This window comes from Periplaneta americana, chromosome 1, assembly GCF_040183065.1.
Source record: "Periplaneta americana isolate PAMFEO1 chromosome 1, P.americana_PAMFEO1_priV1, whole genome shotgun sequence".
NCBI classification, from domain to species: Eukaryota; Metazoa; Arthropoda; class Insecta; order Blattodea; family Blattidae; genus Periplaneta; species Periplaneta americana.
This window is the reverse complement of record NC_091117.1, coordinates 186,797,429-186,817,703: the sequence shown is the minus strand read 5'-3', so window position 1 is coordinate 186,817,703 and position 20,275 is coordinate 186,797,429. Positions and strand designations below refer to the sequence as shown.

Below are 20,275 nucleotides of genomic sequence, written 5' to 3'. Positions count from 1 at the left end.
GAGGTGTTTTTTTGCATTTCTCGCGGTACAATGCTCCAAGCGGTTAGCAACTGAGAGTACTAGGAACAATAGACTGTGCGATAGTAGCGATTCTAGCGGCTAGCAACTAAAGTTCAACTGTCATTGGATGCATATTTACTACGTATTGAGCTTCGTGACTGTATGTACTAGACTGTGGTTAAAGGTTCCATGATCCTGCAGTTAACAGTAGACTCTTAAAATATTTTTTCAACAATAGTTCCTTGAAAAACTATTAACAGTTGATCTCTCTTGTGAGTAAGTGCTGAAAACTTTAGGGAAACAAAAATACCTATTACCTAGCCAAGACCACTTAGATTCAATGCCCATAACACTTTTAAAATATTTTCTTTTTCAAAATAAAACATTTTTTTTAAATTTAAATATACAGAATAAAGAAATATAATTACAAAACAAACAAGAGAAATAGAAATAAAATAATACAAGCAATATAAAAAGAAGATACAGTAGTATTAACAAAATTTGAGACCGAATGAGCAGCGCTCGTGCTCGGTCGCAGTTCAGATATAATATTAAAATAAAATAATAATAATAATAATAATAATAATGATAATAATATAAATAAATAAGTAAAATAAAATAGGAACTAAAATATAATTACATCGGCAATGGAATTATATAATATAATATCGCACGTGAAAAGTAGGACTAATATATATTTCAAAATGATAGAATACAAATATAATATAGGTTGATTAATTCATACACATAGGCTATAAATTTATTTAATCAAATTGAAGATATTAACACGTTTCTAATTTTCTTGTTATATGTTAGTGGGTTACATGTTAGAAGTTCTGGGTGTAATTTAGTTAAAGCATTGTACAACCGAGGGCCAAAATTTATGCTATGCTTTAGACCAGCAGATGTGAGACATTTAGGTTCTACTAATGTTGAATTAATATTTCGTCTTGTGTCATAATTGTGTGTCTGCAATACAAACGTATTACGATTTTTATGATAAAATTTTAACAGCGTATACTTATAAATTTGTTCAATATTAAATACATTAAACTCAGAATAAATTAATTTAGTTGGATAATCGAAACGTTTCTTCAAACAAAATTTAATTATTCGTTTTTGTAGTAAATTTAACGGACTAAGATTAATTTTTGTATTTCCACCCCAAACAGTTATACCATATTGAATGATAGACTGAATAATGGCCAAATAAACATTTCGTAGAACTCTAATAGGTAAGTAGCATCGAAGATTAACGAATTTATAAATTGTTTTACGAAGCCTCTTACAAAGATAAGTAATGTGATGAGGCCATTTTAAATTCTGATCAATAATGATACCCAGATATTTGACATACGTGGCTTCTTTAGAATATTTAAATTTATAACCTTATTTATGTCCTACACTAATAATATACGAATATTTCTGAAAAAGACTTTTTTATTGGAATTCCCAGTTCGCCCGGAATGGCTGCATAGCTTTACGGATATTTCAAAATGTATTTCTTATGCGTTTTAAAAGATCGGAAAATGGATTCTGAAGCTGTCTATAATTTTATTAATTGAATGTGGCCATTAAAGATCACTCATAATTCTCGTTTACTGCGTATAGATGACAATTCGTTAAACAAGAAATACAAACGACTGGACCGAGCCACATCTGAGTCGATATTATAAGCGTAACAAAAGCAATCGTTTACGTATTGCGTATGTAGAGTGGGAATATTTTTAAACGTAGACGGTACATTCTGCGTCGTTAATTTTAGCCAACAACGTGTAAATCGGGTCTATTTCTTGTAATTTCTCCGGGCGCCTCTTCCTCCCCCCACTCTTTGCCCCGCGCTGAGGGTTCACGTTGGTGGGTGGATGGACTGCGCCGTTGTGGCAGTGTAGTGCGGGACGGCCTACAGATAGGAGCAGCAGCGCGAGGACCGGTGAGATGCATGCATTTCATCAGCTTTGCAGGCCCTGACGAAAATAACAAGATATCTCATTGCAGAAGAGAGGCACATCCAGATCTTTAGTTCCTAGGGTTTTTGCTTTGGGAGTAGAATGCAGGCTGCTTTGATGTTTTGCGATATAATGTTCTCACATATTGTACACGTATGAATGAAATTGGCCATTGCACGCAGTTTAAATATAGCCATGATGCAAAAAATTGAAGCTTGTGTTTCATGCCTTACTATTTGATATCATATCACCAGAAAATTTTAAATTATCTGTAGTAAATAGCAAAATACATTGCAAGTGTGTATTTTTATGCATTATTAAAATGTTTATTGAAAAAATAAATATCAATTCTTTAAATTTCAATACGAATTTAATTGCCAATTTGGAATTAAAACTAATTTATTTGATTAATAATAACAATCAAGGTTTTATTTCATATACCGTCTATGCTTATCGTTTTAACAAATTTATTGGTTTTTCAATACTTTGTTACATATATTTTGAATTGAACGCTTTCGGCTCTATTGAGCTATCATCAGAACCATTTATGCCCATATGCATGATAAATGTACACATATAATGCAATACAAATAAACCCAAATAATATCAAATAACATGATTCTAAGCAAAACATTAAATATATGGAGATATTACATTATCATATAAAACTGGCTATATAAGCCACATTCAAGTTTTAGACTAAAATATTGATGTTATTTGATATTATTTGGGTTTATTTGTATTGCATTATATGTGTACCTTTGTCATGTATATGGGCATAAATGGTTCTGATGATGGCTCAATAGAGCCGAAAACGTTCAATTCAAAATATATGTAACAAAGTATTGAAAAACCAATAAATTTGTTAAAAGGATGAGCATAGACGGTATATGAAATAAAACCTTGATTGTTATTATTAATAAGTTATCTTATCGGTCTCAACATGCATTTTAAATTTTAATTTATTTGAGTTTATGAAAATTATTTCAAGATATAATGCAATAATTGTATATTCGTAGCCAAAATTTTCAAATGCGTCATGAATTTGTTCAGGTAGATATTAAAATTAGTACATAGGCCTACTCAAATTTTGATATAAAATAATAAAAAAACAATTTCTTTTATATCTATATAATGCGCTAATAGTGCACGTGTTAGCATTTCCACATATATTTTTAAATGTTATTAATAATTTGAAGACGACATATATTTTTTTCAATCCCTAATGAAATGTTGTGGTCAATTTAAAATAAAAATGAACTATGTGAATCTTAAGAAACAATTTAGAATATGTATAGTTGGACTCTTGTTTTATTGTAATAGAATATTGCTTTGCCTGATTCTTATTTAAAGAAGGAGATATTCTCTGTTTTACACTATTTTATTATAAAATTTGTGTTCAATATTAGGAATTTAAAAAGTAACTTCGTACACCTCTCAATGACTTGTGTTGAAATGCAAAGCGCTATTTGAAGAAGTGGAATGATTCAAACATGCTGATTAGTGTTTATTTTTATACATCTTAAACATATAAAATTAAGATAAAGTATGTATAGAAATGAGATATTTCAACATAAGATAGTGACAAATTTAAAGTATATCGTACAAAATTTAGATACAACTAGGTCTATTACGCCATTTGCAATATGGGAAATTTTCCCTGTGGAAGGAACTGATAATTTTCCGGCAACACTATATACATAGAATTATCTGTGTTCGTGCAAAAAAAAATAGCACTCATTGCGTCATCAGCACATATCTGGTTACGTAAACTCAATATTCTGCAGCCCACATTTTTCATTTTGCTCTGCCCATTATTTTCTTGTCGTGTGCTAGACAATCTTACAAATTGGACTGCTGTCACATGCCACGGTCTCCAAGGATGCTTCGTCGTTAAGGAGATATGTAACGACGTATTTCTACAGGTTAGACAGTAATAAACTTGTAGGAATAATAAAGGTTATAGCCTATCTCTAATCAGTTAGCTCACAAAATTTAAGCCTTTCTCAAAACTACTAGTAATTTTTGTTTTCGACGATATTATCTCAAAGAGAAGGAAGGAGTTAGATTCTGAGTGGATACTGTGATATTCTTAGTAATTCGAAGCGTTTATGGGGTAGGTTTTCTCACGTAATTCAGTTTCATACTAGCGCCATTTTGATCGTAATATGATATCTGATTAATGTTGGTTGATTTCTAATGACTAGCTCCATTCGGTTTAAATACAAAAAAAAATTAAAATAATTTCATTTGATTAACATGCGAATTAAATGTTATATTCATTTAAAACATTATAGTTTGTAGTCTTTAGTCTTAGAACCTACTAACACAGTCTAGTATATACAGTTACGAAGCTCAATACGTAGTAAATATGCATCCATAGATAGTTGCTAACCACTAGGATCGCTAATATCGCCTCATTACAGACAATGCGAAATAGTAACCAGCATAGTGTATTGTTCCTAGCACCCTCACAACTCAAGCTTCGTGATTGTATATACTAGACTGTGCTACTAACTTGGGTTGCAAGAAGATATTTTTAAAGTCATCTCAATTATAGATCATGGAGCAGGAGGTTAAGGTTTCCACCTGCGCAGACAATCGGCACAAGATGGCAGTAGGAATGATAGCCAACGTGCACACCACCTTTACCTTCAAGGAAATGCCCCTGGTACTCATTTCTATTGGAAACTGAGTAAATTCCAGGACCATAATGCGACCGGAAGGATTTAAATTAGATTAATTAGAAACTCCAAGACCTCATCGGGAATTGAACACGCGACCTTGCTCTCGCAACGTTACGCCTTAACCACGACGCTGCCGCACGCCTTTACAAGAATATTTAGACAAAAGTAGTGCATTTTCGAGAATTTCTTAGCGTTAATCATAGAATATATTTTGGAAAGAATTGAGTTTTTAATCGATGTACTTTAAATTCAGTGTATTTTTATTACACTATATAGAGGTTCGGGTAGTGTTATTTCATTATGGAATACTTAATCCGTAGAGTTTTGGTGCAGTGTTATTGAGTCATTGTTCAAGGTCACTCAGACGTTAAAATGACTAGAAAACTTCCTCGTAGTATTTTATGCAGTTATATTAGGTATTCAGTTCTGTATCGATTTGTGTATAGATTATGCATGCTCCGCCGTTTTTAAAGGTCATTATTGACTTTTAAATGGACGTCGGCGTAAGGATCTACTGTAATGTCGGTGATTCTTTGAATGCATTTTTCAAACTTGAAGTTTTTTTTTTTTTTAAGAAATTAAGCTACTAGCTATTATTTCCAAATTTTCCTCAATAATAAATAAATTCATTACCAAAAATTCAGTACATTATGAAATTAAAACAATGGGAAAAATAATATGGAAGGTTAAATTGAAAAAGAACATACGTCTATTTAGAATATTTTTCTGTACTGACAGAGAACTCATTCAAGGTTGGGATTTTAGGGAAAATTTTCATAAAGAAGAGGGGAAAAGGTGCTAAAATAAAACAAAAAAAGGGAACACAAAGGTACTATTTCACTCAACTATTTCGGCAAATTGTCTTTCCTCCTGCTTTATCCAATTTATTGAAATCAACTCATCTGTAACTGCGTACAGCTCTATAATTTAGACTATATTCAGTATTCAATAGATTACATACCAGCTTCATTCATCAATTTCAATGAAATCCTATTAATATGATGAACATGGAGCAAAACTTCGCTAAGAAAACATAGCATCAGATAAGACAAAGACACACATTCAGATAAGTGTCCGATTTCGTGCAGGTCTGATTAAACCATATGACAGGACAAACAATTCGTTAAAAGCATTAAATACTGAGCTAGAAGAATAGTCATTATTTGATATATCGTGACGAGCACCTGAGACACGCACAGATATCGACACAATAGACCAGTGATGTCAAAGCAAGCGCATATTTCTGACTTGACGTCTTGCGCGGGCATTAAGCGCTAGGTATGCTAGGAGGAATAAGCAGCCTGTTGGATTAAGAAAACAGTGGTGCACAAACTTCAAACGGAACGTGAAATTTTATGTCGTTATTTTTATATGGCTTCTTTCTGTTTGTTATTTTATATATTGTCTGTAAAACAAAAGTACTAACACCTATTTCTTATCCTAATATTGCAGTTGTGTTTTAAACGTTAATAACATAATAAAGAGTAAAGAAGGAATATTCACACAAATTCCATAATAACTACAACTATACTGTACTAAGTGAATTAAACACATCATTCATAAAGAAAGTGTTATCCCAAAGAAAGACACTGAATATGACATGATAAGTTGAAATTGATATTGATGGTATCTTTAGCCTTATAAAAGTAATCAAAACAATATTATAGTACAAAGCAAAGTTGCCTAGGTATATGTTTTAACTGCAACTAATATTACATAATAAAACTCTTATCGCATTATGCTTTTAAGTGATATTGGTGCGCAACTTTCTGTTATCAGAATATTAAATTATCTCGAAATCTGCTGAAGCTATAGAGCTGACGTTTCACCAACATATATGCACATATCTTTTATTTATGATGTAACAGTATTTGCTTTGTTAATTCATTTGCTTACAAACATTTTCCATGCGAATATTTTCAAACATTTTAATACACTATCTTCAGTAATACGTATTTACGATATATTACATTTACGAAAACATTGTTTTAGTACCTGTAAGGCTACTAAAAAAACATATCTGTAAATTTCACTTTACTGTAAAAAAAATTGAGAAAATATTCCTTTTGAATAAAAAAAGCAAACTTGTGAAAAATGAGCATTAAAATTAAAACTTACATTCTTATAATGCACTTATACCTCTCAGACAGATCTAAAAATTAACATGTATACAGTTTTAATTAGTTCTCTTCCCTTTATCCATTGAATCAGTGCTGGCCATCCCTATATATAGCTCGACCAAGTTGCATATACTACCTCTTTAGTCTGTCTCTTTCCTTTCCGCTGTAAAGCGCTCAGGCTCTCCTGGGCTCTAAAGCGCGCGCTTGCTCCTATGGGTATCAGTTGACATCACTGCAATAGACAAAAGACAATGTTTAGAATATCTAAAATTTTATATTTACATTAAAATATGTGGGCATTTTCCTTGTGATTATTACATTTTTTCCATTTAGTAGTGTAGAGAGATTAATTAATTTTCAATATCTGCTTCCCTATGAGGAAACATTTCTGTATACAACTTAAGCTGCCTTGTTTAGATTTCAGACAGAAAAGTGTAGATTTATCCGTCCTTCTATAAGGAGTGGACAAATTTTCCTTTCTTTTCGTTGTGACCTTGTTGATCACATAACCATAGTTAAGGTATAGATGTTTCACAATTGCAATTTCAAATGAGAATAGAACATTCAAGACCGTGAGAACAGGTGATATTGTGTTGATTGTTCCATTTTATGATTAAAAAAATGAGTTTCCTAGACAACTGTTGGAATTTATATTTGTGACTAAATTACCAAATTATGAAGAGCTCTAAGTTTTTAAACAGTTTTTATCATTATCAACACTCGCTCTTAAAATCTTCATTTCTTGACTTTCAGTATTAAATCAATTTTAATTTAATTGATATTAGTACAATCATAAATCTTTCACATCTGCTGGTCTAAAGCATAGCATTAATATTGGCCCTCGGTTGTATAATTCTTTAGCTAAATTACATTGACAACTTCTAAGATGTAACCCACTAACATATAACAAGAAAATTAGAAACGTGATAATGTCTTCAATTTGATTAAATAAATTTATAGCCTATATTATATTTGTATTTTATAATTTCGGAATATACATTTTTCATAAATTGACCTACTTTATTCACATACGATGTTATTCTTCTCTATGTTAATATTATATAATTTCATTGTAGCTGTAATTTTAATTTTAGTTCCTATTTTATTTTATTTTCTATATTCGTCTTATATTAATAACATACCTGAACTACGACCGAACATGAACTCAGCTCAAATTTTGTTAATATTATTGTATCCTCTTTTTATATTGATTGTATTATTTTATTTCTATTTCTACTGTTGATATTATATTCTGTAGTCTGATGTATTGTTCTGTTCTAATGCAAGGAATGTACAAAAAATAGTGATAAAATTACGGTTACAGAAAATTATAGATATGTTTTACGTCATTATTTAACATAATCTAGCAGAACTCAACTTCAATCATTTGTATCAGCCCTAATATTTTTTCTGTAACATAAGATATTTTATATAGAAAATAATTTTGAAAGATTTAAAAAGTTATAAAATATTTAATATAATGTTTCTTTAGAAATAATACATATTCAAATTTAAATTTAATAAATTTGTTTTAACTAAAGTGTCTGAACAGATACGAAGCCCAACCCTTAGAATCTGTTACAATCCCCAGTGGAAAACTGGTTATTATAAATAATAATAAGATTTTGTTATGAAAATATTCTTTAAAAAAGAGCAGAAAATATGTATCGATAACTTATAGTTGTCTTATTGTGCATATTCTATTTCGTAATTTACAGTAATCTGAAATTAACCCTATATACCGTATTCCACATCTAATAAATTTGATACAAAATCTAAAATTTGACATCGTGAAACAAATTCGTATTCAGCACTTCTTCTCTTTATGTGAAATTGCTTAAAAACAATATTGAAAAATAATCCAGTAATAAAATAATACAGGAGGGAAACATGTTCCGTTCTCAATTACATGTCTGGAAAACTTACGGTTCATTTTATGCCGCAGCATCAGTGCGGTACGTATAAATTCTTCATCTTTCATTTTGATTTCGTGTACCACATTTAGCCAAATGGCCGCCAGACTCGTCTGAATCAATACAAAAATCTTCTTGACATCTGAGAACTTGCCAAGATGTAGCTACAATGTTCAATGAGTTATAGTTACATCTAGTTACGAGATATCTTATGTCACGTGATGAAAAGTGAAATTATGTTAAGTAACCGCCATTAACGTATGAGTGTTGAGATAAGAAATTTAATGTAAGAAGCGATGTAACAAGAAGCTAGAGGAAGGAAAATAGTTGAAACATGCCATCCGTATCTTGTGTTCCCAGTCTCGTTGCTGTGATACGACATTCTGGCTCCCTTATATTAAATCTATGCGCGATATTTTTTAGGGACAGAATCGTCACTAGATCTGTTTCTATGTCTGTCTGTTCAATTAAATTAAATCGAGTTTCATTTCTTACATCATAAAAGAAATAAAGTATGATTAAAACTCTATAATATAATATTGAAATGTGAAATATAAAAAATACTATTTGTGTGTTTGAATAGCTGCCAAAAATGTTTCAATTTGCCATTTTTAAATAAGAAAACCGTAAACATTTCCAATTATTATTAAAAAATATATCAATATTTTTTAATATTTAAAATAGTTAATGAAATTTGTATCTTATGTAACCAGGGCTATCTTAATTTTCAAAGGTTTTACCGGAAGTTCACATTTGGACTTTTTTTCCAACCTGACTTACGGATATATTTTGGAATTCCTTTGGAATGGAGTAAACATAACGATGGACTCTATTTTGAAAAAAATTGTCGTTGTTTTCAATTTTGGAGGAATTTGTATTTTTCGAATGGTACGATAGTGGGGATCTCAAACAGAAGTCTCTCCCAAAATTTGGGTTGCGCCTTTGAAATGTATGGGAACCACTGATCTACTACATTATTTTTACCAATTTTACCTGATATGGACAAAATGTTTAATTGTCCATTCTTCGTTTAGAGATAGGTACAAACATTTTTTCAGATTTTTCCAACGTAGTACTAGACGACACCTGCTGGGACTCTAAAAATTGAACCAGAACGACACAGAGAATGTCGGCGGTCGTTCACTATGCCTTTCGAGAAACTAGAACTCAGAACCGTGATTTCTAAAATCATTCAAGGATACACTAAGGTTAGTTCCGGTCTATAGGCCTATAAGTGAAAGTATGAAGACTTACGTGAGGTCAGAAAAGTACGTTTTCACGCATTCTTAATCCGACTGTCAATATGCAGCTCAAGAGGAGGATATGGACGGTACATTGTGTTGCACAACCTCTTGCAGTATGCAGATGTGTAATGGGATTGTCGGCAACAAGAGAGGCCCAACAAGTGCGGATTATGTCAAGGGTTAGTAGACTGTGGCTCTCGAGTTCATATCCAGTCTTGGCTTGGTTTCGTTTCTCGACACCGTATCCGGCCCGGCTTCCTTTGGCCCATTGTGCGTCTTATGAGATGATGGTTCAAGACCGACAGGTAGCCTGGGCGCCATTCGTGAATCCGATGCTGACAGATAAGCCATTTTGCCTATGTACCATCCTCAGACGAGTACCCGGTAAGCCTCAAGGCCCAGTTTCCAAAGCCCTATCCTATATCAGCAACGGAAACCCGAATTATATCCAAGACGTCATCCAGCCTATTTTTACTGTTTCAGATGATAAGTGTAAGGATAAGTGTGGAGACTGTTGGTGTAATGTAAAGATAGAGGGAAACGGGCATAACACGAGAAAAACTGTGCAGCGTGTGCTTCGTTCATCACTTATTTTATCATGACCTGCCGAGAATCGAACCCGAACGGTCTGGATGGAAGACTAACGCGCTATAACTTTAGCCATAGACGTGGCAGATGTCACTCTTGATAGGTATGAAGCAAGGTTTAAGCTAGAAAATAAATAATTGTCGCAAAAATGCACAAATGAAAAATTATATTTGTGTAAATTGCGAAATGTTTGTGCAATATTATAAATAATTGTGCAGAAGGATACAATTATTAATAAAGTATGCAGAAACAAAAGCTTATGTAATTTGTTTCTTGGAGTTTTATTACTTTCAATCTATCTTATCACACTCTAGATATACTTACAGTATGGAAGTAAATCATTAGACGCAGTATGTTTACAATCAATTACTGCTGAATTTACATCACATTAAAATACGTTATTTTATGGGCACTCTAAGCATTGGAGTTCTTTACTGTTAGGCCCTTCAAGATTTATTGTTAGCAGAGTGCTAACTCATCTTACTGAAAGGCGGTTTCTAATTCCAGTTTTTACAAGATTCATGCAACTAAATCCCCGCTCACAATTTACAGCATGCGATGGAATTATATAAACCAATTAGAAGAAATTGTTCACTTAACTTACATGAATTACACCTACTCTTTGAAATCAATTCCTGAACATCTATTGCTCAATACCTTTTTGAACATTGCCCATGCCATTAGAATTTCATTTAAATTCAGATTAGTTCAAACACATCTCTGATTTCATTTTCTCCATTACCATCTTCGTTTCTGATGTCCAATGTGGTTGTCGCATTTTTGTACATTGAAAGTTTGTTGCATTAACAAAATGCGACAAATGCGACTGTGGCTTAAACCCTGGTGTGAAGTGTCAGGGTTAAAAGGGTAGAGCACACAACTTTCATCCAACTGCTTGAATGAGTGTTGCTTGGTCCCAACATCTTGTCCCACGGCCGGGGACTCCTTGTCCTAGAGAGTCTAGTGAGGCCCGCTGCAGTACACTACTGCCTGTGAGTTTGGACGGGGAGGGCCCAGGTGAAATAAACAGTGGTATAATACTCCCTGGATGTTGACGGGGCAGATAGATGCACCGCAGTGTGGGACCTGTTTTGTTAAATTCGTGAACGCATTACTGTACTAATTTATTTTTCATTTTGCGAAATTATTATGACTATTTCGTTTATATGATGTCATTCTATTTTCGGCCAATGAAGTGTAACGAAATTTTGAATTCCAACCAATCACAGCCATACATCGCGATAATTTCTGCAGCTCGATTTATCACTATCAATTTATCGCATGGTCGTTCTTTTGTTTAATCAGTGTTGCCAACTGTTTCTAAGTAAATAAAGTGTGAAATCCCACTTCCACATCTGCATCTTCATCTTCTAACACCATGTGCATTATATCTAAAGAAAATGACACTCCTTCATAACAATTGTTGATTTAGTTAATGCATTAATCAGGTTATTTGTAATTATACTATAAAGTGTTTAAATTAAATTATGATTTCAGCAGATAATGAAAACGTGTTTCTGTTATAATAACAAGAGAAAAGCGCAGTACGTGTAATTAACATTTTAAAACCTGTATTGTCCACACTTGTGGAGTAACGGTCAGCGCGTCTGGCCGCGAAACCAGGTGGCCCGGGTTCGAATACCGGTCGGGGCAAGTTACTCGGTTGAGGTTTTTTCCGGCGTTTTCCCTCAACCCAATTTGAGCAAATGCTGGGTAACTTTCGGTGCTGGACCCCGGACTCATTTCACCGGCATTATCACCTTCATTTCATTCAGACGATAAATAACCTAGATGTTGATACAGCGTCGTAAAATAACCCAATAAAAAATAAATAAACCTGTATTTCGCTTTTCTCAATTGGCATTACTGAATAACATTCGATTTCTTTATTGCAGTAATCAATAATCATCTATTTCGACTTCACAATGTCTGAATAGGTTAAGTATTCATAAATATACAATTATTAACATTTTGTGAGCGATTTTAGGGATATGTTATTTACATTTTTTATTTTATTCACTTGAGGTCTGAGATTACTATATATAATATACCTACACTAAGATAATACAGCCAGAACTTGTTTCATAATAATCGGTCAATTCATTGCGAAGTTATGTCATTTTATTCTTCCGCCTGCACATAAAATTTGTAATTCAGTGAAATATTTCGGCATAACTGGACTAAAACTTGATCATGAACGATGGATTCTTCTGGGATAATCATACCTCTGAAGAGATTAGACACCTCACATTAAGCAGACATACAATGATACTCCCATAATATGAGCCACTGTAAAGTTGAGGTTCTTGTTGGTTGTAATAAGCTATAAAATGTGTACCAGTGCCCCGCTGTAGGGTAGTGGTTAAGGTGCGAAGGTCGTGAGTTAAATTACCGACCGAATCATGACTCTCTTCAGTTGACATAATCGTTCCGGTCGCACCATGGCACTGGGATTTACATATCCTCTAACATAAATCACTACCCGGGATATTAGCCTGGGGATAAAGGTGGCGAACACACAAGATCGACATTCCTAATGCTAGTAATGCCCATTGTCTGCGAAAGAGGGAACCTTGACCTTCCGCTATCTTGTAGGTCACCGTGACCTATAAAATGTGTGTCGCAGTTTCCATAATGTTTCCAGTCTAAGGTGTCATGCTCTGGAAATGGAATGAACGCCAGTTCGAGTCTTCATTGAAAAAGAAATCTCGACCAGTGAATAGGATCGGTGCCCACGCAGTATCGTAATGAAATTGGGGAGCTACTGTGCGATTTCGTAGGCCAGCTACAACGGCTGGGGGGATCGTCGTGCTGAACACGTTACCTTCGTACTGGTTGGGTGATCGTCGAAATCTGCTGAGACATAAGGACGTGAAGCCTACAGTATTCTGGTCCATCCCGCTCGGTCGGAAAATGATGTACAGTAGAACCCCGATTATCCATCACCCAATTAACCGATTGTGGCATTATCTGATTTTTTCTAGCTCCTTTTTTTCCCCCTTCTTCTGCAGAAAAAAAATACGAAGTGCTGTAAATTATGTTTCTACGTACTTTTTCTACAGAAGGTTATTACAAGCCTTTACCCATACACAATATGTAGCCTAGTAGAAATGCTTCGCTATCGGCAACAGAAATAGTTACTTGTAAAATAGCCACTACCAGCTTCCAAAGAAATTACCTGAAGAACGTCCACAAACCCGTGTACCATTCAATTCTGATCTTTACTATTAGAGTTACCGTACTATATACAGAGTCCGTGTAGGCCAGTTTCTGTCTGATACTTCTCCAATTCACTGTGAGCTAAAGCAAGGCGATGCACTATCACCTTTACTTTTTAACTTCGCTCTAGAATATGCCATTAGGAAAGTTCAGGATAACACAGAGGGTTTGGAATTGAACGGGTTACATCAGCTTCTTGTCTATACAGATGACGTGAATATGTTAGGAGAAAATCTACAAACGATTATGGAAAACACGGAAGTTTTACTTGAAGCAAGTAAAGCGATAGGTTTGGAAGTAAACCCCAAAGACGAAGTATATGATTATGTCTCGTGACCAGAATATTCTACGAAATGGAAATATAAAAATTGGAGATTTATCTTTCGAAGAGGTGGAAAAATTCAAATATCTTGGAGCAACAGTAACAAATATAAATGACACTCAGGAGGAAATTAAACGCAGAATAAATATGGGAAATGCCTCTTATTATACGGTTGAAAATCTTTTGTCATCTAGTCTTCTGTCAAAAAATGTGAAAGTTAGAATTTATAAAACAGTTATATTACCGGTTGTTCTGTATGGTTGTGAAACTTGGACTCTCACTTTGAGAGAGGAACAGAGATTAAGGGTGTTTGAGAATAAGGTTCTTAGGAAAATATTTGGGGCTAAGGGGGATGAAGTTACAGGAGAATGGAGAAAGTTACACAACGCAGAGCTGATGCACTGTATTCTTCACCTGACATAATTAGGAACATTAAATCCAGACGTTTGAGATGGGCAGGGCATGTAGCACGTATGGGCGAATCCAGAAATGTATACAGAGTGTTAGTTGGGAGTCCGGAGGGAAAAAGACCTTTGGGAAGGCCGAGACGTAGATAGGAAGATAATATTAAAATGGATTTGAGGGAGGTGGTATATGATGATGATAGAGACTGGATTAATCTTGCACAGGATAGGGACCGATGGCGGGCTTATGCGAGAGCGGCAATGAACCTTCGGGCTCCTTAAAAGCCATTTGTAAATAAGTAATTACTGTATAACTTCTATTCAAAATATTTACTACAGTTGTCAAAAGAAAACGTGTTGTGTTAATTACCGAAAAAAATTACAACTAATTGAGAGGTTTGGGAAAGGAGAAATTGTGATTAATGTTGCTTCAGAGTAGGAGATTGGCGTGACAACTCTATGCGATTTAATAAAAAAAGGATAAATTGTATAAAGTATGCAAATCTATAATATGAGATTTCTACTGTTCCTATCTTTCCGCAGAAAATCATCAACCATCAACTCTTAGCCCTTAAAAACTCGTCATTAACAACCGAACTTTATGAACCCCTGATCGACTACATTGCACGTTGAACACAAGATCACGAAGGAAATTACGAAATTGTAGGCCAAAGTATTATGCACTTAATTTATGAAAATCTTTTATGGTATGGATTAACCGACTTTTTCGATTAACCATTCAGTCCACCTTCATTACCACGGATAATAGAGGTGCTAATGTATTTAGTTTTCGGTATGTTAGTATTAATTGAAACAACAGCTTTGACCCTCCATTTGGCGTCACGGATTATTTTTATAATATTAAAATCTCACATATAAGGTCAATTAAACAGTGTTCATGGGTTAGATGAGAAACATACAACATATATATCACAGTTGTATTAAAAGTGTTCATACAACTGTGTCATATATATTGTATGTTTCTTATGTATAATATTAGTTTACCAAATTCCCCCTTCTTACTATGTATAAACATCATTAAGTGCAGATATAAATAAATAGAGTTATATTGATTTAGAATGTCTGTTACTGTGTTTATACAGTTCTGACAGCAAGCTGTAGTAAATTCCTTGTCATAGCCCCTATTCCAATCCTTGATGACATCACAGTAGGCTTATTGTTTAATTAGGAGCTTATAGTTGTCGCTACTATTGGCTAACTCACTATAGGCCTATTCCAGTGTATCTGTTTAGTGTCAAAAATCGTTACATTTGCCGACCGTTGAGCGCGAAATGTGTGCAATAATAGTATGCTATCGCATAATAATATGACTCTAGTTTCACCTTTGTTCTTAAGCTAGTTTTTGGTATACTACACAGAGTATTTGAAGAAGAATTACGGGATTACTCAAGCAAAGTTCGGACTGACAGATACAAAATATCACTGAAATGAATATATAGGGTTAACCGTGACCAATGTCATTATTTTCAGGCGGTTATTCTTTGAGATATTTGAAACAAACAAGTTCAATACAATTTTGCTCGTTTTTGCTTCCTTTTCGAGAAAAAATTGTAAGATAGAAGCAAAAATGAGCAAAATTGAATTAAACTTTTTGTTTGAAATATCTCGAAGAATAACCCCTGAAATATCCACCGCTGTAGAGTAATGGTCAGCACGTAATGACCCGGGTTCAAATCCTGGTCGGGGTTTTTTTCCAGGGTTTTTCCTCAACCAATTGAAGCAGAATTGCTGGGTAATTTCCGGCGATTTAGCATCGGAAACCTGTAGTACTACCTCAAAAACTACATCCCAACTTATTTTTAATTACTGTAGGTGATTAGGAATGTGATTTTATGGTGATTATTTTACCCTGACATTGCTGATTAAAGTGGTTTAATTTCGATTTATATTTCTTAAAGAAACAAACAATTTCGTGTATATTTGGCACCCTAAAAAAAACTTTAAAAAATAAAATCACGTTTTTTATATTATTATTATTATTATTATTATTATTATTATTATTATTATTATTATTATTATTAGGCCTATTGAAACAACTCCTTTGAAACTAACAGAAAATTGTTCGCGTCATTAATTAAATTCATAATTAAATTTCATTCGACTGTGAGGAGGTGACGGCACTGCCTTCTTGATCTCATGAAGGCAATTGTTGTGGGAAAGAGAAATGACCGTTGTCTGCTTGTGCTGCTCCCTGGACGTAGTCTCTGAAACTATGATTACATCATTGCCAGCTTGTAATGTTGAACGATCAAATAATGTAGAAATGTTCATGTATATTTTATAACGAAGAAAATTGTTACGTTTTATTTGGAAGAAAGAGTTGTTTTTCATGTGAATTCTCCATAAAAACCTGTTTTTATTTTGTTGTTGTTGAAAGTATCGTGATTATGAAGTAATTTCGTGAGTTTCTATCTTTTTCGCGAAAATTCGCGGGTGTATTTAACTTCATTTTGGACTTTCATTAAGGCATTTGCATTTTCCATGCATAACATTAAGTTTTAACACGTTTCGCGTATATCGTTAGTACCAAAAAAAAAACACACACACAGCCCTATAGATAGCTGAAATGAGAGGCTGTGGAAAATGTTTGTACAATAATAGAGGGACACAGGAATACTCTGAACAAATCCCTCTGCAAAGTCTGCTTTGTTCAGTACAATTTCCATCATGACCTGGCGGGGGTTCGAACCAGGACCGCCTGGGCTGAAGACACCAACGCACTAGCGCTTGAGCCAGAGACACGGCATTGCTACTACTACTATAAATACTGTTACTACTACTATTATCTCTAATATAGTATGCGCCAAAAGAAAAATAGCCTACTGAAATTGAGCACCCACGTGCATTAATGGGGTAAGCATGAATGCATATCGTATCTACTTACCCCATTATTGCACGCGGTGCTTAATTGTAGCTCGACTACTGTGCATATTTGCCTATCCCGAATTATTTATTTTTCAGAATATTTAGACATGTGGTACCGTCAGCGCCTGGCTTGGTGCTGAAATTATGATTCTCACAACAGAGGAAAAGTCTTCCTTGTTGAATATTATTTCCATTCATACGGACTTGCACGTGCAAATGGCCCAAGTTTGAAACACGTTTTTGATGGTTTTCGTGAAATGTTTCACAAGCCGTACAGGAAGCCTTCTCACCTGCCACACGGCCATATACACACTCGCTTTGCTCCAGGAACACTTTGGGGAACGTGTAATTTCCCATGGGACACATTTTCCTCATTCATCTGATCTTACACCACCCGATGCATGCGTATGGGGTATTGTTACAGAAGCCGTCCTTATGGAGAATACACCGACAATAATTATTGTAGAATTACGAGAACAGGTTGTGCATTTCTTTCACCAAATGCAGCAACCATTATATTTGCAAACATTTTTGAAAATCTATCTGGATGTTAAGAATGTTGTATAGGAAATAACACAAAGCATTTTGGACATGTGTTTCGTATTTAGAAAGGCCTCAATGATCACGGAATTTTGTTTTACAAAGAAATGTTTACGTTCGAGTTGATTAAAGCGCTCGAGTGCGGATTCTGAATTGGTATTTATAGATCTAGCAAGCAGGGAATACCGACGGAAGGAATGCGAATGAAACAATGCGAAAAGGAAGAGCGGGCGACAGGAAAGGTCCCTAGATAACTTGAATGATATTCAAGACTACAGTCGGAAGAGAAATGACATCGATAGAATCTGTCTTGCGTTGTGATAGTCACATTACGACTTTAGTTTGTTCCATTGCATATGAAGAGTTCACTGCAAGATGATGGATGTCATTTGGAATACATTTTGCAGGAGAAGCAATTGAAAGTTTGAAATGCTTAGCGCTCAAAGCTTAACTGTGATTTTCCGATCATTACTAGACAATGACTATCAGTGTTGATGCCATATAACCCTCTATGTACATTCTATATGTCTTAAGCTATGCATTGACAGTCTTGGTTCATTTTCGACAAGAAAGTGACATCCATCATTCTTGCAGTGGACTCTTCATATGAATACGTGTCTTGTATCGCACGGTATTATTATTTAATTCGTAAACATATGTTGCGCGTTTAATTAGCTTCGAATTTTTCTCTTGCTACGTTCTTTATTTCCACAGCTATGTCCTCATTTGTTTATCTTCTTAGAAGAGACAGTACTTCCATCGGTCTGCCTCCTCGGCGTGCCTACATACACAAGTCAAAGCAGACAGCAACGCCACCATTGCTTTTCGGTAATCGTTCCTTGCGCGAGCTATACATAAATGCGGAATATCCATTTTCAGTACTGTTTGTTTTGATGTTTGCTATTTTTATTTCACCTCTAACCCTACAACTAATATTATTTATATATTATAGTATTAGTGTTAGAAATGGTGCATTAGCAGTGCTAGCCGCAGGTTGAGAGATTTGCGCGTTGAAATCGAGACGAAGATGATGGATTTTGGCAATAAAATCCATAGCATAGATTTTTCCAGGAAGGAGGTAAAGCTTGGAAGTCTGATATACTTTTTCGGTACGTAAAAGAACCTTTCCCCTATCAGAGGGCTCCAGACAAAATATATTGGCCATTTCTCGCCCACGTAAAATTTTGACTCTGGATAAACTTTGTAGGCCTAGTTGAAAACTTCGTTAAGAAAACTACTACCATATCACTTTTACTACTACTACTATTACTACTACTACTACTACTACTACTACTACTACTACTACTACTACTACTACTACTACTACTACTACTACTACGACCATCACCATTAACATCATCAGTTTCTGTCACCATCACCGCCTTTACATCCCTATTATTGCATGGTGATTATAGTCCTGAAAGAAAGAAGTGAGATTAAGTCCGTATGTGGATTTTTTCTCAGCTTGACACTATATGAATACAGAGTGGGACTCATTTGGTATCGACAAGATTCCGAGACTGTCTACGACAAAACAGTACATCACATTGACAAGGGATAAACTTGCATGTGAATTCGAACCGATTTCCGAAGATTTCATGCAACATCAACGCTACTCCTTAGATGTTGAGCAGATTGTTCGTAACTTTATTTCGTACACCCACAAGCACTGCAAATCGAGTTCGTACGATGTTATACAGTTTTTTGTACTGTGAGGGCGTTTTCGCTATAACCACAGACGAGATTTTAGATAGCAGAAAGGAAGTTTACCCAACATGTCTGCATGCGAATGTGTTCTATTAATCTGTTGTTATCGCCATGTATGTGTGTTTCTCATTATGCTAAGTGGTAGGAGTTATTACAGGATAAAAAATGTGTTTTTTAGGCGGGAATCTTCTATCATTGTGGTCAGTGATGTATTTATACAAGGTGTTCTGAAAAAAGTACCAATATTTTTAGAGAGGAGGTAGTATGCATCAAAACAAGAAATGAAAGTCCTACAAACATGGCTCATAAAATTAATATATTCTGAGAAATGAGCAAATGTTTACCATCACTGCGAGCTCTTTGGAAAGAAGCAAATGAGGGAAGAGAATGCAACCATTTTTCACTACGTATTAGTTTCGTATCTGTTGAATAGAATCATGATGTTTCTTGCCCAGGAGCTCACAGTGGAAGCTATGCTGCTCTTGCAGCGATGGCAAACATCCTCTTTATATATTGGAGACTTTTTAGAACACCCTGTATATTGTTACGCCAACGGGCGAATGGAGACTGGGTCTTATAGATTTTTAATGAACATAAGTACGATTAGGCACACATGAGTAATTATTGTTATTCATTACTATTAAAACTTCCTTTATTTAAAGGCTGTCAGGATAAAGTGCAAAGTGTACACTGGCG

The 20,275-nt window shown here is 34.4% G+C and overlaps 1 protein-coding gene across 1 annotated transcript in view; it reads left to right on the top strand.

Annotated features, from left to right (window-relative positions):
• Positions 1–883: 883 nt before the first annotated feature.
• The window catches only part of LOC138695250 (calponin homology domain-containing protein DDB_G0272472-like), a 227,161-nt gene continuing 207,769 nt past the window's right edge, over positions 884–20,275 (top strand). The window contains exons 1-2 of the mRNA XM_069819718.1: positions 884–907; positions 1,766–1,933. Of these exons, the coding sequence (XP_069675819.1) occupies positions 884–907; positions 1,766–1,933 (192 nt within the window). The remainder of the gene's footprint in view (positions 908–1,765; positions 1,934–20,275) is intronic.